The sequence below is a fragment of the Perca fluviatilis genome, chromosome 8 (genome assembly GCF_010015445.1).
Source record: "Perca fluviatilis chromosome 8, GENO_Pfluv_1.0, whole genome shotgun sequence".
Lineage (NCBI taxonomy): Eukaryota > Metazoa > Chordata > Actinopteri > Perciformes > Percidae > Perca > Perca fluviatilis.
In genome coordinates, this window is record NC_053119.1 from 23,991,876 (window position 1) to 24,018,555 (window position 26,680).

Here is a 26,680-nt window from a genome sequence, read left to right on the forward strand (position 1 = left end):
ATAGATAAATATGCATTTGAAATAGATTATGAAATAAATAATAAATACATAAATAATGAAATACATGTAGATATTGATATATAAATGAATCAATTAGTTAAATAAATATATTAAAAGGATCAGAAAACACAAAGTTATCCTGCATGTTACCTGCAATATCCAGAGGCGAGCAAACAGCACCTGTGCTTGTACTACCAGCGGTAACGTTGACTTCTTGGACTTAGACATCTTCAATCAGTCTTAAACAATTTTAAACTTTGTCTTCTATGTATATTTCTTGAAGAGCACGTATCCACCCTATTTCCAAACATTCTTCAATATGTGCCAAAATAGTATCTGCTGATAAACCATGTTGATCAATTTGATCTGCTAATGATAGCATGCTGTCTCGGAGCCCACCAATGTCTTCCTTTACGTCCGCACTCTCACTTAGACAGCCTTTTTTTGCCCAGGGCTCAGTTCTGAATGTGAGAGATAGCCACACCCCTGATTTTCATATAAGAACTGGAAATAAATAGAGAGGGAAATCAATAAATGTGGCATTAGGAAATAAAAGTCCACAGAAATAAATAAATGTGGATTTATGAAATAAATGTCTTAAAATAAATGTGGACTTATGAAATAAAAGTACCACAAAATAAGTAAAAGTAAAAACTTTTAATATATTTAATATATTTATTTAACCAATTCATTCATTTGTATGAATATTTACATTTATTTAATTACACTTTTTGCTGGCTGAGCCTCTTCATGTCCCCTCAAATGTATCCAGTAATTTGCCCTCAGTTTATGTTGACAGAGCTCTAATGGCATTTCTCCTGCCTCAACTTGCAAGGCGCACACTGGTGATGTTCGAACTGCCCCCAGAAACATTCTCAAAGCCCGAGCCTGAATCCTATCCAGGCTTGCAAGCACAGATTTGGCAGCCGACCCATTATACTGCACTTCCATAGTCCAACCTTGACCTGATTAGAGCTATATACACATATTTCATTGCTTCAAAGTCAGGTCCCCATTTTACCCCTGCAAGACATCTCATGACGCTGATCACTTTTTTTACATTTATTTTCCACCTGTCTCACGTTCGCTCCATGTTAATTTAAGGTCAAAATATATTCCCAAAAAACCGAAAACTCTCTACTCTCTTAAGTGTACTTCCATACAATTTAACCTCATCTGTAACGTGGCTGGAAGGTAGAGGACCCAAACGCAGGTTGAGGCAGGTAGGCAGGAGATGGTTTGAACTCAGGAATTTATTACAGCAAAAAAGCGGCAGTACAAAGACTGGAAAACTCACAAAATCAAAAACTGACGGGCAAAACACAGGTAGGAGCAAACTGACACACGCAGGAAGAAACACAAGGAACAGGGAAGCAACACAAGACGATCTGACAAGGAACAAAGGAAACTCAGGGAGCTAAATAAACTAGGTAACGAGGTAACAAGTAGCAGGTGATACAAGGGCTGGGGAACAGGTGGAAAACATCAGGTAATCGCAAGGGCGGGAAAGCACAGAAAGTAAAACTATACATCACAAGGGGAAACAAACAACCTTTCAAAATAACACAGGGAATGGGAACAACTAACATGAAACCAACTAAATACAGAAACTTGACAACACTAGACAACAAGGGTACAAACAAACTATACCCAATCACAATGGAACAACAGGAGAAGGAAACAAACATCTCAATAATATACAAAACAGCAACAGAAATATACACAACCACAACAGAAATATACACAACCACAACAATTATCTTCTCTAATTCTCTTTTTTGTAAAAAGCATGAACTTTGTTTTCTCCACTAAGAACTTAAATCCCCATTTAATGCCCCATTGCTGCACCTGTCAAACTCCTTCCTGTATTTCGTTGACTACATGCCCCACATTTCTCCCTCTTTTCCACAGGGCCCCATCATCAGCAAACTGAGATCTTCCTATACCCTCTGGTATATTTGCAAAAATATCATTTATCATAACGGAGAATAAAGTAGGACTAACAACACACTCCTGAGGTGTCCCATTCTCTACTATATGCTTGCTTGACAACTCAGCTCCCACTTAAACCTGGATGCTTCTCCCCCTCAGAAAGTCCACAATCCAATTAAACATGTTTCCTCCAATTCCCATCCTGTGCAACTTGACCATCAGCCCGTCCCTCCATAGCATGTCATATGCCTTCTCTCGTCTCTACATCTAAATCACAATCAATCAGAGTAAAATGTCTGTCACTTTCCTTATAGAACTTCTCTCATTCAGCTATCCCAAACAGTCTATTTAATTCCAGTCTCTTACATGGGATTTACAATTACAAAAACTTTCTTTCTACAAACTTTTCTGTCTACATACTTTGATTTGAAAAGTAACCAGTTACTATAGCTATAAATCAGATACATGTAGTAGAGTACAATATTTGCCTTTGAACATAAAATGAAAAAAATACTCAAATGTGTGCATGTGTAAATTAGTAAATGAAGTTACATTCCACCACTGTTACTGATCATTTGTTTTAGGAGTAAGTGTTCACATATAACCCAACCAACCCCCCATGAACAGGCACACATAGCTAGAATATCTAAACGGTAAAGCCATGGTAAATCCCCCTGTAACTGGAATAGTATGCGTGCAATATTTGACTGTAAGGCAACTTTCCAGTTTTTCCTAGCTGATCCATGGAGGCTCAACTAACTTTGAAAGAATGAGCAGCTGACCAATCAGACATCATGGTTATTTTAGTCTCTGCATACTTTGGGCGATAAAGAAGGCAGTGATTGGCAGAGTTGTGAACGTCTGCCACAGAGTTTGGGGGCTCATCGCAGTTGATACATCTTTACCAACCGGTAAACTGAAATAGCTGAATTATTTTCATCAAGTGAGAGAAACGATGGAAGGCAGCAAGAATGAAGTAAGTAGAGTTGTGTTTGAAAATGTAATACTATTGTAAACAATGATATCTTAAGTTATTGAAATATAAAGAAAGATTAGGGGGCATCTAAGAACTATTTGATAAATGTTTTTTTTTGTTTCTTACTGAAGTGAAATGGTTTCAACCTTATGAGAGCTTTACTAGTTAATAATAGAGTTGTATCTGTTTGGTAGAACAGATGGCAGTCTGGTCTACCATGCCTCTAGTTATTTTTAACACCATCAACAGTTTCTGTTACCAACACTTCACTCTTACTAAGATAGACTATATTATTTATTGTCCACAAAGGGAAGTTCATTTTGGGTCAGGTCAGTAAAAGTAAAACTAGAAACCAGTATAAAAACATGACTCTAAAAGACATAACAGTCTTAGAAAAAAGGAAACATGTTGCCCTGGTTGTTTTAGCTAGTCTTTAATGTCATCTTCTCTGACAGTTTTGCACTATTCTCTTTTGTAGGCGGGAAAGAAAGCAGAAGATAAAGCTCACACTCTAAATATAAATATGACAGCAGATACTAATGCAGCGCTAACAGCAAAGGATTCCAAGTCACACCTCACAGTCATTGTCCAAGGTATGTCATGTATTCATCTGATCACTGTGTTGTCTAGATATTAATACTTTCCTTAACATTTTAAAATGATTTTAATGGTTTTAAATCATGTTTAAATGAATAACAATTACAGTTAGATGCAATAAACATACCTACCTTGTATACAACTCATCATTAAAGTGTATCTAAGTTCCGATTACTTTTTACTTTTTTGAGGCTTTAAACCTCTCCTGATGGTGTTATTATTGTGAGATGCAGTTGGAAGTCCTGAAAAAAGTTATTCATATTTAAACATGGGTTCACTCAACAGATTGTGTATTAATAACTCAAATGCATTTAAAAAGTAACAGATTAAGTTGTCATATCACATGACATATGGCTTTTGTATAATTAGTCTGACTTTGCACAGTGATCCCAGATGATCACAGATCACAGATGATGTTCTAAATATTTGATGCCCCCCCCCCCCTCCCCTTCACATTAGGTCAGCCTACCACTTCTGCAGAGAACAGAGAGCACAACCTTGAGGACCAATCTGGCACTGTCACCGATAAGGAAAATGCTATTAAGCCAAAACTCCAGATAACTTTTGGCACATTTACTGTCAAGAACGGTGAAGATCTGAAAGTACAGATCCCAGTGGTTGGGCACCCAGCACCAAAGATTGAATGGAAAAGAGATGGTCATGCAGTAAAAGAGACATCAAGGCTGGAGATCTCTAATACATCATCATTAACAGTTCTTAATATCAGACATGCTGCCAAGGAGCACTCTGGTCAATACTCTATCACAGCAAGCAACAGTGCTGGAAAATATACAGGAGAAATCACTGTGGTTGTTCTTGAAAAGCCAGACCCACCCACAGGGCCGATGAGGATTGATGAGATTAGTTCTGACTACGTTACCATTTCCTGGGAGCCGCCAGAATACACAGGAGGCTGCCAGCTAGACAACTACGTAGTGGAGAAACGGGAAACTCTAAGTACAGATTGGCAGACTGTGTCAGCAACGACAGTAAGAACCACTATTAAAGTCACCAAACTGAAGACGGGAAGCGAATACCAATTCAGAGTATTTGCAGAAAATAGGTATGGAAAGAGTACTGCAATCACCTCTCCTATTGTAATTGCACAATATCCTTTTAGTGTGCCCACTGCTCCTGGCACCCCATTTGTGTCCACAGTGACAAAGTACAGCATGGTGGTTGAATGGGAGCCTCCAGCCAAAGATGGAGGCAGCCCCATTATCGGCTATCATCTCGAACGCAAAGAGAAGAACAGCATTTTATGGACCAAGCTGAACAAACTTGTTACACCTGATGCTCGCTTCAAAACAAGTGGACTGGAGGAAGGCATTGAGTATGAATTCAGAGTCTTTGCTGAGAACATTGCTGGACTCAGCCCATCTAGCAGGATATCTGAATGCTATGTGGCAAGAGACCCCTGTGGTCCACCTGGTAAACTTGAAGCTGTTGTCATTACTCGAGAGAACATCACACTTCAGTGGGCAAAACCCAGGTATGATGGAGGAAGCACCATTACAGGCTACATTGTTGAAAAAAGGGAGCTCCCAGATGGCAGATGGATGAAGGCAAACTTCACCAATGTTATTGAGAATCAGTTCACAATCACAGGTCTGACAGGAGGCCAGAATTATGAGTTTAGAGTAACTGCTAAGAATGGTGCTGGAGTTTGGAGCACACCTTCAGAAAGTGTAACCATCATCGCTCAGGACGTTATTGAAGGACCCACAGCTTTCATTGATCCTAAGTACAAGAGTACTACTGTTGTTCAGGCTGGTGAGACATTTGTTATTGATGCTGATTACTTTGGGAAGCCCCTCCCGTCAGTAACATGGCTGAAGGATGGAAAAGAAATTGAAAAAGCTACACAGAGAATGGAGGTCAAAAACACCCTCACACACACAACTCTGACCGTCAGGGACTGTGCACGAGTAGATGGGGGACACTTTGTCTTGAGCCTCAGTAATATTGGTGGAACTACATCTATCCCAGTTCATGTGAAGGTCCTGGACAGACCTGGTCCTCCATGTGGACCTCTGAAGGTGAAAGTTGTCAGTGCAGAGAAGTGTAATCTTCACTGGAACCCACCTTTAAATGATGGTGGTGCCAGTGTATCCCACTACATCATTGAAAAAAGGGAGACTAGCCGTGTTACATGGACAGGGGTTGACCCTCAGGTTGAAGCGGTCAGTTACAAAGTGACAAAACTGGTGCCTGGTAAAGAGTATATATTTAGAATTGCTGCTGTAAATAAATTTGGTGTGGGTGAATTTATGGAATCAGAACCCTTCATTGCACAAAACCCTTTTACAACACCTAGTGCACCTTCTACCCCTACAGCCAGCGCTGTGACTGGTGACTGTATAGTGCTATCATGGGAAAGGCCAGAGACTGATGGAGGCTCAGAGATTGATGGCTACATCCTGGAGAAATGTGACAAAGAGGGCATTAGGTGGACTAAATGCAACAAGAGAAGACTAAATGACTTGCGTTTCAGATGCACAGGGCTCACAGAGGGACATTGCTATCAGTTTAGAGTATTAGCAGAGAATGCTGCTGGTGTGGGTCCACCCAGTGAACCAAGTGAGTATATAAAAGTATGTGAAGCAACTTACCCACCTGGTCCACCAACCAACCCTAAAGTGACAGACTATTGCAGTAGTACTGTGTCTCTGACCTGGTCAAAGCCCATCTATGATGGTGGAGCAGACATCAGTGGATTTGTAATTGAGATGAAGGAAGCAGCAGAAGATGAGTGGATCACATGTACACCAAGCACAGGTGTAGAGGGTACAAACTACACTGTGAAGAGACTGAGAGAAAATGCAGAGTACAATTTCCGCATACATGCGATGAATGCTGCTGGAGTTGGAGATCATGTGGATCTACCTGGGTCTGTGGTAGCTGCTGAAAAACTGGAGGCCCCTGAGATTGAGTTGGACACTACTTTGAGGAAGATTGTCAGTGTTCGAGCCTGTTCCACATTACGTCTCCGTGTCACCATCAGAGGAAGGCCAGACCCTGAGGTTAAATGGTCAAAGGAAGGTGGCACTGTCAGTGAGCGTGCTCTAATTGAGTCCACAAGCTCCTACACAGAGTTAGTAATTGAGAATGTCAACAGAAATGACACAGGAAAGTATGTGTTGATGGCCGAGAACTGCAATGGCTCTAAATCAGCATTTATCAATGTCAAAGTTTTGGACTCTCCCAGTGCGCCAACCAACTTAAAGGTAAATGATGCAAAAAGGAACTCTGTGTCCATCTCCTGGGAGGCACCTCTCATTGACGGAGGAGAAAAGATTTTGCATTACATCATAGAAAAGCGAGAGGAGGCCAGGAAGGCATTCACAAGCGTCTGCAGCAACTGTGTGAGAAACTCATACAAGATTGACAATCTCCAGGAAGGGAGCTTCTATTATTTCCGTGTTCTGGCTGTGAACGAGTTTGGCACTGGACTAGCAGTAGAGACCACTGAGGCTGTTAAAGTGTCTGAGGCTCCTCTGCCTCCTGGCAAAATCACACTCAGTGATGTTACTTGCAATAGTGCAAGACTCTCTTGGGAGAAGCCTGACAATGATGGAGGAAGCAAAATCATACGTTATATCATAGAAATGCAGGCTAATGGAGATGACTCGTGGATAATGTGTTCAGAGAGTAAAGCACTGGAAGGAACTATTAATGGGCTGGTAAAGGGAAAGGAGTATTTCTTTAGAGTGAGTGCTGTGAATGAAAAGGGGAAAAGTGAGCCAAAGTTCCTTTTGGCACCTGTTACAGTAAAGGATACTAGTGTTGAGCCCATTATTAACTTGCTTTCCAATGCATTCAGTGTGAAGGCAGGACATGATTTAAAGATTGATGTTCCATTCAAGGGTGTACCACCACCAACAGTAGCATGGAAGAAAGATGGCAACTTGCTGAAAGAAACAAGCAGAGTAAATGTGCACACATCTGACGCATCATCTCAGATCATTATCAAAGATGCAAGCAGAATAGATGTTGGCGTTTATGAGGTGACCCTGACCAACTTGACTGGAACCACATCTGCTGAAATATTTGTTAATGTTTTTGAAAGACCTGGACCACCAAGTGACCTCAGTGTGGCTGAAGTGAGTGCTGACTTTATCTGTTTGTTGTGGCAGCCCCCACATTATACTGGCGGATGTCAAATCAGTAATTATGTGGTTGAGAAGAGAGATACAGGCAGCACAATATGGCAGAATGTGTCAGCGACAGTTGCCAGAACATCTATCAAGATTTCCCGTCTGACACAGGGCGCTGAATATCAGTTTCGTATTGCTGCAGAGAATCGCTACGGCAAAAGCCACTTTGTTGAGTCTGAACCTGTTGTTGCACAGTATCCCTTTAAGCCCCCTGGTCCACCGATTAATCTCTGTGTTGTTAGTGCCTCAAAGTCTGTCATGGTGGTTGCATGGAGCAAGCCAGACAGTGACGGTGGCAGCCCTATTATTGGTTATCATATTGAATGCAAAGATCAAAGCAGTATTTTGTGGACAAAGTTAAACAGAAACCCAGTGACTGACATCCAATTCAAGGTAACAAGTGTTGAAGAAGGTCTGATGTATGAGTTCCGGGTCTGTGCTGAGAACATGGCTGGTGTTGGACCATGCAGTAAGGCATCTGAGCCTGTAGCAGCAAGAGACCAGTGTGATCCCCCATACAACCTCACAGTCACCAATATAACTAACAGCTCAGTTTCCCTCTCCTGGGACAGACCAGAATATGATGGTGGGGCTAAAATAACAGGGTACATTGTTGAGCGTATAGAGCTGCCAAATAGTTGCTGGCTTAAGTGCAACTTCACCAACTTACTGGACACCTTCTTGGAAGTGACAGGCCTAACAGAGGGTGAACAGTATGAATTTCGCGTGATTGCAAAGAATGCAGCTGAGCTCTTCAGTGCGCCCTCTGAAACCACCGGACCAGTTACAGTAAAGCATGATGTGGAGCCACCCAAAATTATCTTGGAGGACAAATTTAGACAGGTGGTGGTTGTCAAAGCAGGAGACCTCCTAAAAATAGATGCTGACATCTCTGGCCGCCCCAACCCTACAGTGTTTTGGTCAAAGAATGGTAGAAATATCGGCACTAAGGGACGGGTTGAGATAACTGCAACAAAGATGCATACCTCTCTACGTATCAGAGAATGTGTTAGGAAAGACTCTGGACAGTATATTCTGACCCTACAGAGTGCAGGTGGTTCCACATCTAAGGCTATCACCTGCAAGGTCCTGGACAGGCCTGGCCCACCTGCTGGACCTCTAGCAGTGTCTGGACTCTCAGCAGAGAAATGCACCCTGTCATGGGGACCCCCTAATGAGACTGGCGGTGCTGAGATTATGCACTACATTGTTGAAAAGTGTGAAACCAGCCGTGTAGCCTGGACCCTGGTGTACGATGACATGATGGCAACTACCTGCAAAATAACCAAGCTACTCAAAGGGAATGAATACCTGTTTAGGGTGAGAGCAGTGAACAAATACGGGGAAGGTGAGACTTTGGAAAGTGAGCCCATCAAGGCCATGGATCCCTTTACCACCCCATCTGCTCCGACTGATGTTGAGGTCACCAGTGCAACCAGTGAAGCTATGACTATCTGCTGGAAGAGACCTGCCTCTGATGGCGGTAGCCGCATCAGCGGTTACATCATTGAGAAGAGAGAGAAGCAGGGTGTCCGTTGGGTTCGTTTTAACAAGAAGCCTGTCTATGACCTACGAGTCAAAGCCTCTGGGCTGTACGAGGGATGTGAGTATGAATTCAGAGTCTTTGCTGAGAATGCTGCTGGGCTAAGTGAACCCAGTCTCCCGTGCCCACTCACACTGGCCGAGGATCCAAAGTTTCTCCCTTGCCCTCCTGCAAAACCCATCATAATCGATTCATCCAGGTCCTCCATCACTCTGTCATGGAACAAGCCACTGTTTGATGGTGGAGCACCAGTAACAGGGTACAATGTTGAATTCAGAAAATCAGCAGAAGACGACTGGACTGTTGGTGTTCATAACACAGATAAAACAGAGTTTACAGTAACTGGACTCACATCAGGGACAGAATATGTTTTTATTGTCAGATCCATAAACAAGATTGGCATCAGCGAGCCCAGTCCTGAAACAGATCCTGAAGTGGCCATGGAGAGAGAGGAGGAGCCCAGGTTTGATGTTAGCACAGATATTAGGAAGACCCTGCTTGTTAAAGATGGCAGCTCCTTTACTTTGACTGTGCCTTTCACAGGCAAGCCTGTTCCTAGCGTAACTTGGGACAAAGCAGATGTAGATCTGAGAGTCAGAGGAATGATCAACACCAGCAGCTCTGTCACCTCTATCACAGTGGAAGGAGCAACACGCGATGACTCTGGCAAATACATAGTCAAACTGCAAAACGTTGCTGGATCTGCCTCATTGACGCTGAATGTGAGGGTTTTGGATTCACCTGGTCAGCCAACTCACGTAGCAGTTAAAGATGTGACCAAGAACACTGCCACTGTTACCTGGGACATCCCTGAGAATGAGGGAGGAGCCCCTGTAAAGAACTACCTTGTAGATATAAGGGACATCAGCAGGAAAGGTTGGACAAAACTCACGGACAAATGCCGCCGACTGTCCTACAAGGTGTCTGACCTGGAGGAAGGAGGAATCTACTTCTTCCGAGTCACCGGGGAAAACGAGTATGGGATCGGTGTTCCAGCTGAGACCAAGGAGGGAACGAAAATGACAGGTACAATCTGTAAAGACTAAACAAATGCAGTAAGATGAGAGTTGTTATATTTAGTATAAAAAGCTGTATTATTGTGATGGGATTAGAGCCTAATATGTAAGTGGTTTTAGAGAGCAGTTAGATATATTAAGCAGTTATAAGGTTCTTTCACTTTTCGTACATTATTCTATTTCCTGCATGAAGAGTAATTCTTTTATTTTATTTTTATTTTTCAGATACAACCGATTGGGAGACAAATCCAGAAGCTTAGCTTGTCTCCTTACCAGGGTCGAAGTAGCCATCTCCTGATCATCTGTCAAGATCCTTGTCTCTATTTCTCACATTCAACCAATGTTGTTCAGAAAAAAACAGTTAGCGAATGCTCTATGAATTAATGCATTACAAGAAGTTGCAGTTTTGTAGATATATTACATACAGAATCTTTTTAAAATGTTTGTATCAGGTTTGTTTACTAATAAGCCATATTAATTATAGATTTTAGCATAGATATAGAACATGTTATGTTATGTTCTATATCTATGGATTTTAGCCTATTTATAGAAAATAATACATCAATTTCCTGATTTTGTTTTTTGTGGTTAAAACAAAAAAAAAAAAAAAAAAAAAAATATATATATATATATATATATATATATATATATATATATATATATATATATATGTAGGCCTATATGCTGTGTTTTGCAATTCTATAATAAAATAAGGATGTTTGGAGCAGTTATTAGAGTCTTAATTTGGACTTGTTATGGGAAGATAAAGGGTATCCTAACACAGCATCAAGACTTTACAAAAGAATAGGAAAATATAAAAACAGAAAAACAGATATAGAAAGATTCACTGTTGTAGGCTACAGTAAAATTTGAGGAAGATGACTGGAACTTCACTTATTCCCATTTTGTATAGCTGATAGGCCTACAAGCCAAGTGACATCATTACTGTGTGTTTAGCAATATCCTAAGTGTTACACACTAGAACCCTCCTGGAATAGAATTAGAGTACTTCCGATATATATATTATATATATATATATATATATATATATATATATATATATATATATATATATATATATATATATATATATATATATATATATATACACAACATATATACATACATATATATATATATATATATATATATATATATATATATATATATATATATATATATATTAAATTATTACTGCCCATTATAAGTTTTACTTTTAGTAATTTTTTAAGGAAATCTTTTATGGAACCTTTTTATATTGTTGCTATACTATGGTAGTTATAGGAAGGGGTGGTGGCACTTTTGGTCATTCCCCCTGAATATCTCTCCTTGTTTTCTGTCACCTCTAAAAAGTTAAAGAAAGGGCCCAAAATACTTTTTAAAAGTTGTTAAATAATTTCATCGGTGGCACTAAAACTGGAAACAAAAAACTAAAATAAGGAGTCGTCGTAAGGACTTTATTTTTATTTTTTGGAACTGTCAAAAGGCCTAGGCATACACATATACAGGTTAGTCCTTGATGTCCATAGATGCTTGATGTCACCTGTCCTGCTCTGTCGCCCTTTTGTCACGATATGAGATGTTTGCAAGTGCGTCACTATGGAAACCGTTTCGTAGCTAATACAGGAAAGAGAAGGAACCGGAAGTAAGCCATGTAAAACAAAACCAACCACTTGTTGTCCAATAGTTCGGTGTGTAACTCTTACAATAACAAAAGTACATTTTCGAGTCGACATTTTCAAAATGGGAACTACGGCAAGTCAACTTGGCAAGGACTTGCTCTCAGAATATCAAGTAAGTGCCCAAAGCAAAGTCTCCAAAAGCAAATATTTCGTAATGGGTGTTAATGTTAAACTGGGTGGCGTCAGTAACCAAGCATAACGTAAGGTAGCTATCGCAGCCAAAGGTTTTAAGGCACAAGAAAACTATTAGCTAGAGCCTTGTCATCAGTACAGTATAATTAACTTGCAGTCTGTAACGTTAGTTGTAGCATTTCCTACAACGCAGGTTAACTAAACACACCGCTAATGGCAGTTATATTAAACTGTAAACACGTCATCGCGCTAATATATAGCTAGTGTAGATAGTGAAAGCTAATGGAATTGCTAATATCACTTGTCAGACCATAGCTAGATGTATTAACGTTATAGGAAGTCAGAAAAAAAGTAACTGTTTCATGTTAATCGTTGACTTGTCATTCTCACAATGCTCAATTTTACTTTTAGGAGCTGACATTCTTGACAAAACAAGAAATTCTTCTGTAAGTGATCAGATGTATGTCACATTAAAAATTGTGTTACCGGTAAAAGCATTGCAATAAAGCTAGCACTGCTTCGATGAATTAACGTTACGCTTTTTTTTTGTATGTTTAGTGCTCACAAGAGATTCACTGAACTGCTCACAAAGGATGAGAAAGACCTTCCAAATACCAGAGTACCCGCGGAGAGGATTCTCACTCTGCCAGAGCTCAAGGTAAAAAAGCGATTTAATAGTTAAACAGTGGAAATGTGGTGTTATGTGGACTGCTTAGGACTCGTTCTCATAGCATGACTAGGATCGTCTGGTGCAAAATTGTACTGACCCTTGTACTTGTTACTGTCACAGTCCAACCCTTTCAGGAAAAGAATATGCCATGTATTCTCAACATCTGAACAGAAAGATGGAAGCCTCACATTTGAGGACTTTCTGGATCTCTTGAGTGCCTTCAGCGACTCTGCTACTCTGGAAATCAAATCCCACTATGCTTTCCGTATATTTGGTAAATAAGTTGTTATAAAAAAGTGAGCTGGTTATTGATCATTGGTCTGTGTAATAAGCATATTGGTATTTTCAGACTTTGACGATGATGGAACTCTTGATTGTGGTGATCTGGAGAAGCTGGTAAACTGCCTGACCGGTGAGACAGATGAGACAAGACTAACCACCGAAGAAATGAGACAGCTCATCAACAATGTGAGTTCACGGAGGCTTCTGCCCTTTGGAGATTTACACTAGATGGTTAAAACAGCTTGGTACACAGATGTGTCAGTGTAACAGTAGTTTTCCTGTGTATGTTTTTCAGATTCTTGAAGAGTCAGATATTGACAAGGATGGAACCGTGAACCTCTCAGAGTTTCAGCATGTCATTTCAAGGTCCCCAGATTTTGTCAGGTGACTAAAACTCTAATTATCACCGATATGCACTTTACTCGTCACAGTTTTGTTCACTCCTAACTGCTTCCTGTATACTTTGATTTCTCCACAGTTCTTTCAAGATTGTGCTGTGAAGACCTCTACCAGGCTGTTCAAATGCATCACCCTTTAACTCTCTTATGTCGTTTAATTTTCAATTAAAATAATTTTAGATATTTGCCTTAAATTATATTAACCTGTGGATTTTACTGCCTTAACTATTTTATGCATTGTTTGTGAAATATAAAACCTGTGATTTTTTTTAAATTTCTATTAAGAAAATTAAAAAATATTTCCAAAAACTGCTCATTTAGAAAGTTTATTTTTGTTACACAGAGAAATTAAAATAACTTGTATATTACAAAATACATTCAATTCAAAGTCTTGTATTTGTTGTGATAATTTACACTTCCTGGTAAGTTGTCCAAAGTCCAGTATCGCCATTTATCAAGGGGATTCCATAGTATTTTTAAGACTAAGCTACTTCCTCCTTGACGCCAGCAGCAAAAGTGTTCCATGCCCCGCACACTACATCAACCACACGCATCTGCTGCTCCCTGAAGAACTCCACGCGCTGTGGCTCATCTGAACTGATAAAAGTCTGGTGTCCAAGTTGGCCATAGTCACCTGAAATTCAGGTAATAGAAGAAATGATGGACAGGGTAAGTTCAACATCACATACAACATATAAGGTGTGCTCTAAGCACACTGATTAATTAAATTGGTACTAGGAAGATGCTACAGAAATGTAACACATTTGCAACAGATGTAAAAAATCTGTTTAGGTGTCAGTTTATCTCCAAATTTAAACTTACCCCAGCCCCAAGTGTAGAGGTCACCTGTGGCTGAAATGAGAAAATATGATAAGAGGATAGATTTGCCAAGAAAATGTGCATCAATATACACCTATTGTCAAGTGCTGTTCCTTACTTGTTACTGCAGCTGTGTGGCGGCAGCCACAGCTGACTGTCCTGATTTCACATGATGGAGTGATATCCAGCAGAGCTGGGAATGCCTGGATCGATATGAATACCTCTTCGTGTTTCTCTTCCTCCTTTGGCTCTTCAGTGGGAGATGTGCTGGCATCTTGGCATGGTGCGCCTGTTCAATACAGTTAATGTTGCAGTATTTGCTACCTACAGTTAAGGGGGTGGTTCATTGATGTCCAATATAAAGCATTTCCCACACTTCAAGTGCTGTATTTTTAAAGGTCCAATGTGAGGAATTTCTCCCATCTAGCGCTGAGATCATATATATATCAATTAACTCTCTCGCACCATGCAGTTCAAAGTACGTATTACAGCTACGGTAGCCTTCATGCTTCCAAAAGCTGGTCTCTTGCTCTTTTCAATATCCTTTTTCTTTTTCTGGGTAAATCTTTAACAGGGAATCCCCAGACCTAATGGTGAACATTTTTTCCCCTGTTCAGAGTTAATCATTTGGCATCCTTTATAGATGCCGTGGAAATGCTCATATTGAAGTGTGGAGTATTGTAACAATCATACATGCCACACCAAAAAACAATGCAGTTGAGTGCAGTGTGTTGGGGTGAGGTGCACCTAAGCTAACAGAAAAGTATTTGAATAGATATATAGCACTGTAGGTAAAAAAAAATAGGAGTATGATTGTGTCTGTAGATTAACCTGCTTGTTGGCTACTTTGCTGCTGCAGTGTTTTCCTCAGACCTTGTGATGGAAGTCCGAGCTGGCCACTTTTATTCCAGCCCCACACATAAAGGTCTCCCCCATCTGAAGAAAAGGGTTATTTAAGGTCACTTAATTTACACCTGATTGATGGCATAACTATTTGGATTCTCTGCCAACCCATTTATTTTTTTTTATTCACTGCCAACATCTTGTATGACACTTACCACTAATACAGACAGAGTGCCAGCCTCCTGAAGCTATACAGCTCATGGGCATCCCCCAGAGTGCCTCCACTGCCCTGGGCTCCTCCTCAGAGGAGAGGCCTCCGTGTCCCAGCTGACCATGGCTGACACACACACACACACACACACACACACACACACACACACACACACACACACACACGAAAGGTCAAGATATGCATGAGGATGTTAATGCTCAGATTACCAATGAAGACAGATGTGTGAGTAGTAGGTCTACCTGCCCAGTCCCCAGGTGTACACGGCTCCCGAGGCAGTGAGAAGGATGACATGCTCGGCACTCAGTGCCAGACTCTTGGCTCTAAGGTGTGGTGATAAGGAGCGGTAGAGGGGCGGTTTCGTGGCTATGTAACCCCCAGGGACTAATGGGAGATTCACAGGGGGTCCTGTAAAGCAGCAACAAGTGTAGGCCTACTGTTTAGCCAATTATTATATACTTACATTATACTTGTTGTAGCTGTCAAAGCAGATAAAGATTAGACATTACCAGAGCTCTCTGGGTGTGGTTTTATTTTCATGCTCCATGATGGAGTCTTCTCTTTCTTCTGCAGATCCCAGGACTCAAGTCTGTCTGAGAAAGCGAGGGTCAAGTACGATTCACTGATGATGGCATCTTTACAGCCACGGCTCTCTTTCATAGGCCTGCCACAGGACTCATTGGAGACGAAACCTGCAAGGCACACACAGCGGTCACCTGATAACAGACAGACAGCGAGGTGAATACATGAGAAATAATCATATAGAGTGTGATATTATAGACGCCTTCTATTTATGTTACAATAAGAATGTCCAACCAGATGTGTTTTATCTCAGTTAGACTTACCATCCAAATGCAATGATGCTCTTCTACTCCAACTTGCTCTAATTTGATAATCAGTCGTCAAGCAGCAGTCACTTCTGTCTACCTGACTAGCAAGCTCTGTCGGACTACTCACTTTGACTTCATTTACAGCGTCGCTACACACTCCTTTAATTAATTTCTCGTGGACGTATATTTGTCCAAATGCGTTAAAGCCAAACCCGAACCACCGCATCGGAAACGCTTTTACCTCGGTTTGGTTTAACGTGAAAATGCCGATGTGTTTGAACCATAAACTGTTTGAACCAGTGTTGCCATATCTTTTCCAATGAACGTAGCTAGCGTAGCATTAGCTTCAACACTGGTGTATGTAGCACCAGGATGTACTGCGCATGCGCTGCAGTATAGTCGCTACATTAATTGACAGTGAAGATGGGTGAACTCAGCAGAGACGTGACAATAGTGCAGGTACATAGGGTTTATTTCTTTGCCCATGTGTTCAGTCAAAACTAGAAAACGACCAACGTACAATTAAGACACTGGGAATGTTGTGGAGTGATAATAATAATAATAGTGATAAACAGAAAAGCACACAATGCTGTGAATGTACTGTATTTTATAAAAAAGGACTAGAGAATCCATGTCATGCTAAAACTGCTGAATCAGAATTCACACTAAATATATAGTAGTGGAAGTAAGTAATGGAAACTAAAGACAATGCATTTTGGAGAATGATATTGACAAAAATAAAAACATTTGCAAATATCAATGAATGGCAATCTTTAGTAAGAGATATATAAAGAAGCCTGATTGGACATAGACATACACTTTTGGTGGTGGTCCATGGACATACATTATAATTATAAAGATAAATACAATTAGTGCAAAAGCAATGTGAAACAGCAAACCACTTCTGTGAGTATCTGCTGGCTTTCATGTACTACCTTTCTTCTTTCTTTTCTTTAGTTTTTATTGCCTTGCACAGTTAAGACACATTTCACGATCGGCTTGTACCCATCTAGATCAAAACTGATTTCCTGCAAAAAGTGAAATGACTTCACTGGTCCAACATAATACTCAAAGCGCTTTAACATTACCAGAAGGCACATTCACACGCTGCAGCTGTGTTTTCAGGGTTCAGTTCCTTTGCCCTTTTCCCTCCCTTCCCTGTTCATGATGATGTTGTACTCCACGGCCTTGTCCAGACAGTTTTGAGCTATCTTTGAAACAGGCTCCGGCGTGCCCTCTCCTCCCTTCGCCAACACAGAAAGGATCTCCAGAGCTTCGCTCTCCATGAGCGTCTCGGCCAGACTCTTCTCCGCCTGCATCATGTTCTGAACTATGACCACTCCCCGGTGGCGCAGGTCGGATATTTCACAGAGCAAAAGCGACTGTATAATCTCTAGCCAGTGTGTCGTCTGCGAAGAGAGGACAACAGGAAGTAATGTAAGCTAAAATGGAATAATGAATCATTGTATTATGCCACAGTGCTAAGCTGATGGATGTGTGGAGACAGTGAAGTCCTGCAGTGTTCAGCTTACCGTTCCTGGGATGCGGGCGCAGAGCTCCGGCTGCTCAGCGGTCAGCATGGCCAGAGTTCCTGCAGCAGCTTTCCGCAGCCTCTCGTCCTCCTCTCCGCTGTAGAGCACGAGCAGCTTCAGACGATCGTTCCCTGTGGCCAGGTACAATGTTTGCACCTGAGGACACACCAAACACCCACTTTTACTTGTACTTTTCAACATGTGTGCCATACAATGTGTCATTATGTCATTTTCTATGTATAAAAATAGACTTAGACTTATGCCCTGCTGTCTAAACTGTGTGATTTGGGAGGAAAAAACATAACTCTTAGAAACTGCTGTTTTTACTGGCAATTATTTCAGTTCATCTACGTGTATTTTTTTTTAAATCATATTTTTATGTATTTTTTGCAAACTAATACTTAAAATGTGTTTTTGATTTTGTCTGTCTACATTTGTGTATGTACTTTGGTTGAGGTTTTATATAAGCCGTTATAGGTTTGTACCACACCCTCACATGGATTTTTGTATTTCTTCAATGTAATTTGTTTTTTTAAGTTCTGTGAAACAAATTAACTAAACTACAATCATCTATGAATATGTGTCTTACCTCTGGGCTTAAAACCAGATTACACATGCACTCTGTGGCAGATGCTCGGACCAGGTCGTGCTCCTCAAACATGTAGCCTTCAATTTTTGGAACTGCCTTCTCCTTTATGATCTTTTGTCTGTGAAACAAAACACACATACAAGCAGATACTCTAAACACTGATACAAAACTATACTGTCATAATAAAAAATATATATTATTAAAAGGAAGTAAAAACTTGAGACTTGAAAGCCAAACTATTCAATTGTGAATCTAAGACCTGAGAAAATCCAAGAACAATAAAGACAGCACCAGGCAGGCATAGTTGTACGTCTTAATGGTTACATATGTCTCAACACCGAAAATGAAAAGACGTGGCCTCAGCTTTGTAGCTCTGTAATAACACTGTCAAACTGTTAACACAGCTTTAGGGTCAGCATTCAGAGACTTGAAATACTTGCATCTTTTTTTTTTCTTCAATTTTTAGGAAGCAAACAAGGATCCTGCATGTTTAACCATGCAAATGACACATTCATCTGTAACTACATTTATGCTCCCTTCTATAAGGAAAGTAGATTTGCCATGTGTAAAAAAGTAAAACTACAGAATTAAACTTGAACTATTGGTTTCTGCATACTTGTATTTAGGTCATGCCCCTTTACAATCGACTGTGTTTTGTACATGTATTCTTAGGAGAGACTCCCCCTAGTGGCCAACCTGAGTCTTTCACTGATGCCAGCCAGGTTGGTGAGAGCCATGAGTGCCTCAAAGTTCTGCAGCAGGGTGCATTCAAGACTCAGAAGACTGACAAGGGGGCGCACCATCTCATAGATCTGACAACAGAAAGCAAGACATGGTTAATTAGGATAAGTTCTTTAGTTTATTTTTATTTTTTTAACTAAAGTGGCTTTTTACAGCATGCAATTCTCACCCTTTCTCCTGGGAAGGCAATCTCCGGGTTAGATGTGATGGTTATTTTTGCCAGGGCTTGTGCTGCTTTGATTTTTCCTCCATCTGTGTTGTCAGATGCCAGTGGGATCAAAGCCTATGGAGAAAAAACAGTCAACATAAATCATGTAAACCCCCCTAAAGCAAGGTGTTTAGATCAGTGTGCAGGCTAAACTAAGTATATTTATCAGGGTCCTCTACCTTTCCTCCACCCTGTGCCACCACTGTGCCTCTGTCTTCCTGTCGTTCCACCAAAGCCAAGAAGACCCTGCCGTGAGAAATGGCATTAACAGAAAATCTACAGAGAGAACAGTGAGTGAAAAAGACTTGCTGCCATTTTCCTACCTGGCGATACAGTCCCGACACGCCTCCGTGAGGGCAGGACTCTCCTGTTTGACCATACACACCAACGCAGACACCACACCAGCCTCCAGCAGCTTCATCAGTCTTTTCTCCACATAGGAAGGTGCATCCTGACACATGGAAAGACAAACAGATATATGTAAATAAATCTCAAGAAAAAAATAAGCATTTCAAATTATTTCGAAGAACAGGAGAGCAGTAGAGTTGCTGTGCAATTTTAAAGTAATATGTGTGTGAGGTTTGTGTGCAGTAAATGTACTGTAGCTCTACATGGAAACAGAACAATTTTAAAATGGTACCTTGGGGTGCTCCTCAGGCACATGCTGCTTTGCATACTTGGCCAACTCCACCATCTGAGGGTCTGGCTTCTCCACTTCATAGCTGTTGGTGCAGTTCACTAATGTGGAACCCACAGCAAAGAGCACCGTCTTATCCTCAGACTGCAGGAACACAAAGAATAAGTAGGCTGTCGAGGCGATCCTAGTCAACACTATAGAAATGTTTGTGTGTATTCTTACAGTGGTGGTTTCAAATACTACACAAAAATAAATAACAAAAAAAGATCAATAAGATGCTCTTCTGAGAGGAATCTGACTTCATAAATGCCCAGTATTTCCCGTGTGTCATTAAAACCTCCGATTACAATCATCGGTCAAACCTTTGCTAGCTCAAACATGGCCAGGAGAGCGTTCTTGTCTTCAACTAAGTCCTCCTTCACATCGGCATCAAAAGTGAGGTAGGCGAGGCCTTCCACAGACCACCGGCGGGAGGTCGGGGGCAGAGACTCATTACACAGCCACCTAAAAAAGAGAAAAAAGAAACAGCTTGCTTCTTATTTTAAATCCAAGGAACCACTCATTATATGTTGTTTTTAAAATCAGGTTATGCATCAGTGTGGATGAGCCGTAAACACATTTCTCAGGCTCAAGTTTCAACACAGGCAAACATACTTCCTGCACTGCTTGGCGAGCTTTAGTGTGGATCCCTCTGCAAATTGCTTCATGCTGAAGTCCGTCCCTCCTGCTGATCCGAGCTTGCACAAACCCTGTGGAATAACCATAAGAGCACCATGGATCATTTATTTAGAGAGGTTATTTTCTTTAACTGAAATAGATACACTGTTTTTGCTTTGCTGCAACACTTACCACCAGGGCTCTCACACGTATCCTGTCATTCTCGCTCTTCTTGTAGAGGTCCTTCAGGAGTGCCACGCCGTTGGCTGTGATGAAGGAGGCTCTCTTTGCCTTGCCTGCTGCATGGATAAGAGTCTCAACCGCTACCTGCTGGTGAGTTACATCTTCGGAAGCACACAGAGAGATCACTGCATCCATCATTCCTGACATCTCCAGAGTTCTGTTACCCGCCTCGCTCGGCCCTTGGAGGAGCACCGACACTGTCTGGATGGCTCGCAGCTTGCCAGTTATGCCCTGTCGGCTAAAATGTTGTCTACCCAGAAAAACATCGGATAAAAAAAAAAAAAAAAGAAAGGAAAATAGCACTTTTGGGCTCAAGTCATTTCACTACTAAGCATTACATTAGTAAGCATTGGAAATTAGTAACACGTTTTGGTGGTCAACTCACTGTACATATTCTTCACATAGCTTGTTGAAGGTCTCCCTCTCTGTGTCACACCTTAGGTCATCGTAGAGTTTGCTAAGCAAGACAGAGCAGCTCATGTGGGAGTTGTCTGTTAGAGGTGGTCCTTCTGAGAGCTCAGGCACTGTCCCGGCCACCTCCAGGATTTTCTTCAGTCCTGCAGGAGAACAAGGAGTTCATTAATTTGGCTACAGCGATGCCAAAAAAAAAAACTTGTGACAGAATATCTTAAATGGGCCTGGGATATCTGAGGCCATAGGAAAATTTCATTTGACATTTGAAAACATAAAGTGAACACTTCCTTCCCCCCCCCCCCCTTCCCATGGTAGTGAAACTGTACTGGAAATACTGAAATGGGTATGTTTGGCAGAAGATTTATGTCTGTTTTGTATCCATCATAGCATACAAATGTGACCAATTCTACATGGTGTGCAGGTTTGTTTCATACCCTGGTCTATCACCCATAACGTGAGTGAGTTATCTGGGTTTTTCAAGGACTTGCGAGGAACTTGTTTGACCAGGAGGTTGATGGTGCTGTCTCTGCCCGGCCCTGACACCTTAGATGCTGGCATCATTTCCAAGAGGTGGCGTAACATTGAGCGTAGCTCCTTGGAGGGTTCTGTGGTAAATTCACAGAGTCAGTTACCGTTAAAAGAACAGGACAGAAAGCTGATATACGCTGTTACGTGCAGTGTTTGAAAAAATAAATAAAAGATTTGTTATGGTTAACTTTCATGTGTGGCCAACTCCAAATATAAACATGATCACAGGCCAAACTCACCAGGGAGTATAGCTTCATCTTTCCCTCTGATCTCTTTTTTCATGCCCTCCGTCAGAGCCTCAAACATCACCTGCAGCAGGTGGCAGGCAGCCAGAGACACAGTGGAGGCTCCTGATCCCATTACTGCACACAGCTGCTCCATTCCCAACTCATTCACTATAGCCATAGTCTGGGAATAAAACAGTGGATGTCAGCAGTTAAAAGCAGTAAAGCAATTCACAAGTGTTAATAGCACGGTAAATATAGTCTCTGACAAACTGATATATATTGCAACATCTACTGATAAAGTGTGCTACAGCAGACTTAACAATGAATGGAAACAGAAATGCAAAATTAAAAAGGAACAAAATACAAATAAAAGGGTAAGAAAATAAGTTTGTAGCCTGTTAAAAAAAGAGGGAGTTTAAAGATGGTGTAATGAATAACTTTAGAGGGAATTGTCACACTTACTCTGGACTGATGCCCTGTGCATAACCCAACCAGGGTCCTCAGGGCGGATAGGACAACATCCTCCTGCTTTGACTGAAGAAGTTTCTGAATCAGCTTCACTCCATCGTTACGGAAGATCTGCTCAGCTCCTGCATCTTCTCGAGATAATACCACAAGATTCTGAGCAGCCTGAAATTGAATAATGGATCACATTATGTTGGTGCATTACAACTTTACAGACAGATCAAGATACAATGAATAAAAATCAAACACATAAAAAAAGAGTGAATTACAGCAGTTTGTAATGTTCCTGCCTTATGAGCTGCCCTTACCTTTTGTCGATCCGAGTCTTTTGCGGATGCATCTAAGAGGAGGGAGAACATTTGCTGCACACGAGCATCTGTGGAGTTTAGTTGCACCGACTACATGGTTAGGAGAAAAAAAATCCTAATTAGCAACAGTTTCTTCAGGGTACTGTTAAAATACAAGACAAACCTCCCTGACCCTTTATCCACTTTTTTTTAAAAAACAACACATCACCTTCTGCTGGATCTGTGCTCCAAGCTGTCTGAGCAGATCCTGGAAGGCTTTGTTTTTGGGCTCCAGCTGGGCACACCTCTGAGCATCCAGAAACGCCTGATCAAGCCGACAGAGTTTCTGGAAAGCCTGAGCTCTCCGGAACCTGGCTTTCACATCACCTGGGTCAGTATCGAGAGCTGAAAAGAGTGACCGACATGACATTCAATATAACTTAGTACATTCTGTACATCTTAATCCAGTTAGAGTGACATGTTCATGCAACAGTACAGTAAATCATTTTTATTTTTACCTGAAATGTGAACTATACACACTTAGTGTAGGCTACTTAGCAGCTGTTAAGTAGTTTCTTCTACCAAAGATAAGACAGTTGGTGTGTGTTGAAAGTTAAAAAAGACATCACACACAACATACACATGAACAGGATGATAAAATAACAAATCCACATGAATAATATGGACAATAAAAGAAAAGATACTGAATAAAAAATCCACATGAATGTACTAAAGGATGTATAAGCATGAGACGCTTGCAGTGACTGACCCTGTGATTCAGTATGCATGGTATGGTGCTCTATGAGAGTGTGTGTCATGGTGGTAGTGCAAATAAGTCCAATAGTGCAAGGATAAAGTCTAGAGACCTGCATTAAATATGGACAATATAAGAGAATAATGTAGACATAGTAATATAAAAACTATAAAGCAGTGCAAGGATAAAGTAAAATATATATATATATATATATATATATATATATAAAAAAAATATATATATATATATATATAGATATATATATATACTATATATATATGGACATATATAAAGGAATAAAGTAGACAGTAGGATAGACACACATCAACAGTGTATTCTGGTGACATGTCTCTTAATTTAAAACGTGCCTTTGTACTGATCTATGAACTCTACAGCATCCTTGGCTGTAATTTAGCTCACCTTTGGAGGCATCAGCCTCTGCCTTGCTGTACTCCTCCTGTTTCAGGTAGCAGGCAGAGCGGTTGCGGTACAGAACAGCACTCTCTGCTTTGCTGTCACTCAGCTTTAATGCTTTGGTGTAGCAGCAGACAGCGCCGTGTATGTCTCCTGCCTTGAATAGGGTGTTCCCCTCCTCCTTCAGGGCTATGGGGTCCTGGGTTAAAGAGAAAAAGATGACAGAAATGCTTCGAGTAAATGTTATCTGGATGAAATATAAGCAAAAAGCCTACGTAGCTAACTGCCGTACCTTTTTTTCTTCACTCACACTCATCTTCAAAATGTAATACACAATACAGCGTTACTAAATATGGAGAATATGTAGTTATTTTTTTTCGAACTGGTCCCAAAACACTACACACTAGTAACTTCAGAATAACATTTTCACATCTTTGCTACGCTTCCGGGTGTTCGTAGCACGTTGATGACGTTTAGGTAATAGCCCCGCCCCTCCCCTCACGCACTATTACCATAAAAGGAACGGAGTCTCTCTCCATCTCTGCCTCATTTGGTTACATTTTCGTTCTGTGGCTTTCTTCAGTCAGAGGCGATTGAGGCTAATTGCTTTAGTCCACATAGACACAGAGGGTTTTAACAAGCTCCTTATGATAAAAGACGACAGCCAGCAATTCAAGGTTTTGATGCATTCAGCTGTAGGAAGTAGTTTATTGTTGTTAGTGGTCTAAATGCTCATATTGATAGCCATGCATGATATTTTACGAGCATATTTTATGAATGTTTATGGTAATATTTTCTAATAAGCCATGCTTCGTGAAAGGGTTTACAATGTGTAACTAATTGCTTTATTAACAATTAATAAATAATTTAGTAAAGCTTTACAGATCAGCAGCTGACTAAGCTAACACGTTTTTGCTTGCCAGATTGTGAAATATCGCTTTGGCTGGTTGGCCAAATCCATTCATAAACAACCTATTTAACATGTACTACTTTAGACTTGATGGTTTTAAAACAGTTATGTCAGTGTATAGCTGCAGACATGATGGCTGATTAGAAAGTGAGAAATTTATGAACATCTGGATTATCAACATTTATATCTGCACTGTTAACAAACAGAGAGAATAAACACCGGTCAGGAGGATTTTTTTCACAACCTGGCAACAGTTGTTCTAATCAATGGTTTATAACAGATCTATGCAAAATTATAAATTATTTACTAACCATTAATAAAGCCCTATATCCCTCATGTAAGAGCATGACACCATGACACCGTCTGTTTAAATTGATAGTTTAATTAAGAAACCAAAAAGACTATATACACATAGGCTACAGAAGACTACATTACACTGGATACAATGTACAATCATACAGTACTATAAACATACATCACCAATACAACAAAATACAATCCACCATTCCACATAAGATTAATACAAACCAATGGGACTGATATGGCACATCTTACACATTGTTTAACTCTATACAATAAGTTAACTATTATCTAACTGTCTGATATAGTGAATGTAGAGTCGCACAAAATGGAAAAACAAATAAAATGCTTTTTTCTTTAGTCAGTGACCAATAAGAAAATCATTTCTGTCACTTTTTTGAGTAAAAGAAAAAAAATTGTGGTAGAATTTCCAGCTTACGAACTCATGCTATGTAAATTGAGTGTATTTTGTCTGTTCTGAGATATTTGGGTGCCCACAGTATCTTTCTTGACTTTGAAGGTTCAGCTAAACTTAACGCCAGCATGACTTTACATACACCTTCAGGAAGACAGGAAATTCAGAGAGTTGGGACGACAGGCCATGATAACACATTGTGGTTAAACTGTAGCCTACTGTCTGCTTAATTCTCTCCTCAATTAGGAATTCATTAAATGCTCTTGTGGAAGTCTCCCGAACCTTTTTTACGTGTGTGAAATGAGTTGTGCTACTCCTGAGTTTGTGTACAGTGCATTCACAACAGTGTCTCCCTTTAGGTCAAAACCACAAAGAAAATGTCCTGGTATGATATTTTCTTCACCTGAGGGACTCTCATTTACCAGGACAGCCAGGCACCATTGTTGTGTTTCCTCTGTTGCTATGGAGACAAAGTGGTTCCCTTTGGGCTTTGTGCTCAGATAGACCTGTTAAGACTCTCATATTACCATGGTAGCTTTGTGACTTTAGAAGAATATCCAGCAAGGGCAGTTGGTCTATATTTCCTAAGGGCTCAGCTTGTTGTGAGACATTATCCACAGGAGATCCACAAGGCGCAGCGACAGCACCAGGGACCCAAAGAGAAGAGTCCCAATCTGAAATCAAAATCCAAACCAGCTGTGTAAACATTTGTTTCTAATAACAACTTTGTTTTGTGAGAGATTATGCTTTCAGAACAGGATTCTGGTGAACTTTGTGGTACCAAACCCTTTTTTAAAGTCTGGAAATAGCACTCTTAATACAGCTCAATCACACACTGAATTTTGAATAGTTTTGTAGACCCCATGACAAGTTATCAGTCTCTTATAACTAAAGCAAAACCAAAACAATACCATATGTTCATCATGTCCCACACAATCTGCTTATTATTTATTTAGGTGTCAGCTAAGCTCCTGTTTCCATAAACACATAGTTGTTGCAGTTGTGACTGCATGCAAAGGATCATTACATTTTCCACACTGGGCTTCTCAGGTGTCGTTTACCTGCCCAGTGGTGTTGACTTCTCTGCAGCAGTCAGGCTGGTCTTTGGTGATTATAGTGACAAAATAGGCACCACTGCTTGAGCCCCTCTGTCACAAGGCAAGTGTCTCAGGCAGGGAGGTAGCCACTTTAGGGGTTACATAGTCCCTCTCCAGTAACGTTGTAAAGCTGCATGCTGTACAACTTTACACTAA

The 26,680-nt window shown here is 40.6% G+C and overlaps 4 protein-coding genes across 5 annotated transcripts; 2 read left to right on the top strand and 2 right to left on the bottom strand.

Annotated features, from left to right (window-relative positions):
- The first annotated feature begins 2,782 nt into the window (after positions 1-2,782).
- On the top strand, positions 2,783-10,784 carry LOC120564650 (titin-like). The gene is made up of 4 exons (XM_039809811.1): positions 2,783-2,908; positions 3,387-3,501; positions 3,965-10,231; positions 10,447-10,784. The coding sequence occupies exons 1-4, from the start codon at positions 2,888-2,890 to the stop codon at positions 10,479-10,481; spliced, it is 6,438 nt and encodes a 2,145-aa protein (XP_039665745.1). The 5' UTR covers positions 2,783-2,887; the 3' UTR covers positions 10,482-10,784.
- A 1,036-nt stretch (positions 10,785-11,820) lies between these two features.
- Positions 11,821-13,579, top strand: LOC120564205 (calcium and integrin-binding protein 1-like). The gene is made up of 7 exons (XM_039809026.1): positions 11,821-12,015; positions 12,447-12,481; positions 12,594-12,693; positions 12,826-12,979; positions 13,055-13,173; positions 13,283-13,371; positions 13,466-13,579. Exons 1-7 carry the CDS (start codon positions 11,965-11,967, stop codon positions 13,485-13,487), a joined length of 570 nt encoding a protein of 189 aa, XP_039664960.1. The 5' UTR covers positions 11,821-11,964; the 3' UTR covers positions 13,488-13,579.
- Positions 13,580-13,692: 113 nt separating this feature from the next.
- Positions 13,693-16,480, bottom strand: LOC120564204 (RCC1 domain-containing protein 1-like). 2 transcript variants are annotated; one of them, XM_039809025.1, is made up of 8 exons: positions 16,122-16,480; positions 15,786-15,968; positions 15,519-15,684; positions 15,263-15,384; positions 15,036-15,140; positions 14,323-14,493; positions 14,208-14,237; positions 13,693-14,019 (listed from the first exon to the last, which is right to left on the bottom strand). In XM_039809025.1, the coding sequence occupies exons 1-8, from the start codon at positions 16,330-16,332 to the stop codon at positions 13,868-13,870; spliced, it is 1,140 nt and encodes a 379-aa protein (XP_039664959.1). In that variant the 5' UTR covers positions 16,333-16,480; the 3' UTR covers positions 13,693-13,867. The 2 variants fall into 2 exon arrangements, with proteins under 2 accessions (XP_039664959.1, XP_039664958.1); XM_039809024.1 differs by having other exon boundaries at positions 15,786-15,992.
- An 80-nt stretch (positions 16,481-16,560) lies between these two features.
- unc45a (unc-45 myosin chaperone A) lies at positions 16,561-24,265 on the bottom strand. Its single transcript, XM_039809023.1, has 19 exons — positions 24,095-24,265; positions 23,809-24,001; positions 22,864-23,039; positions 22,656-22,745; positions 22,345-22,512; positions 21,895-22,063; positions 21,562-21,732; positions 21,099-21,270; positions 20,663-20,963; positions 20,468-20,562; positions 20,176-20,317; positions 19,817-19,957; positions 19,500-19,627; positions 19,356-19,422; positions 19,138-19,251; positions 18,924-19,039; positions 18,228-18,345; positions 17,639-17,794; positions 16,561-17,515 (listed from the first exon to the last, which is right to left on the bottom strand). Exons 1-19 carry the CDS (start codon positions 24,116-24,118, stop codon positions 17,228-17,230), a joined length of 2,829 nt encoding a protein of 942 aa, XP_039664957.1. The 5' UTR covers positions 24,119-24,265; the 3' UTR covers positions 16,561-17,227.
- Positions 24,266-26,680: the final 2,415 nt, after the last annotated feature.

What these genes read in the sequence shown, in the direction of transcription:
- LOC120564650 (XM_039809811.1), top strand. Translation starts at nt 2,888, where the DNA reads ATGGAAGGCAGCAAGAATGAA. An exon ending in TGGAAGGCAGCAAGAATGAA is followed by an intron (nt 2,909 to 3,386) that starts GTAAGTAGAGTT and finishes TCTCTTTTGTAG; the next exon opens with GCGGGAAAGAAAGCAGAAGA. An exon ending in CCTCACAGTCATTGTCCAAG is followed by an intron (nt 3,502 to 3,964) that starts GTATGTCATGTA and finishes CCTTCACATTAG; the next exon opens with GTCAGCCTACCACTTCTGCA.
- LOC120564205 (XM_039809026.1), top strand. Translation starts at nt 11,965, where the DNA reads ATGGGAACTACGGCAAGTCAACTTGGCAAGGACTTGCTCTCAGAATAT. An exon ending in ACTTGCTCTCAGAATATCAA is followed by an intron (nt 12,016 to 12,446) that starts GTAAGTGCCCAA and finishes TTTTACTTTTAG; the next exon opens with GAGCTGACATTCTTGACAAA. An exon ending in TGAGACAGCTCATCAACAAT is followed by an intron (nt 13,174 to 13,282) that starts GTGAGTTCACGG and finishes TATGTTTTTCAG; the next exon opens with ATTCTTGAAGAGTCAGATAT.
- LOC120564204 (XM_039809024.1), bottom strand. Translation starts at nt 16,332, where the DNA reads ATGCGGTGGTTCGGGTTTGGCTTTAACGCATTTGGACAAATATACGTC. An exon ending in ACCACACCCAGAGAGCTCTG is followed by an intron (nt 15,685 to 15,785) that starts GTAATGTCTAAT and finishes GCTGCTTTACAG; the next exon opens with GACCCCCTGTGAATCTCCCA. An exon ending in CCTCTACACTTGGGGCTGGG is followed by an intron (nt 14,020 to 14,207) that starts GTAAGTTTAAAT and finishes CCTGAATTTCAG; the next exon opens with GTGACTATGGCCAACTTGGA.
- unc45a (XM_039809023.1), bottom strand. Translation starts at nt 24,118, where the DNA reads ATGAGTGTGAGTGAAGAAAAAAAG. An exon ending in GAGCACAGATCCAGCAGAAG is followed by an intron (nt 22,746 to 22,863) that starts GTGATGTGTTGT and finishes CTAACCATGTAG; the next exon opens with TCGGTGCAACTAAACTCCAC. An exon ending in AGATGAAGCTATACTCCCTG is followed by an intron (nt 21,733 to 21,894) that starts GTGAGTTTGGCC and finishes AATTTACCACAG; the next exon opens with AACCCTCCAAGGAGCTACGC.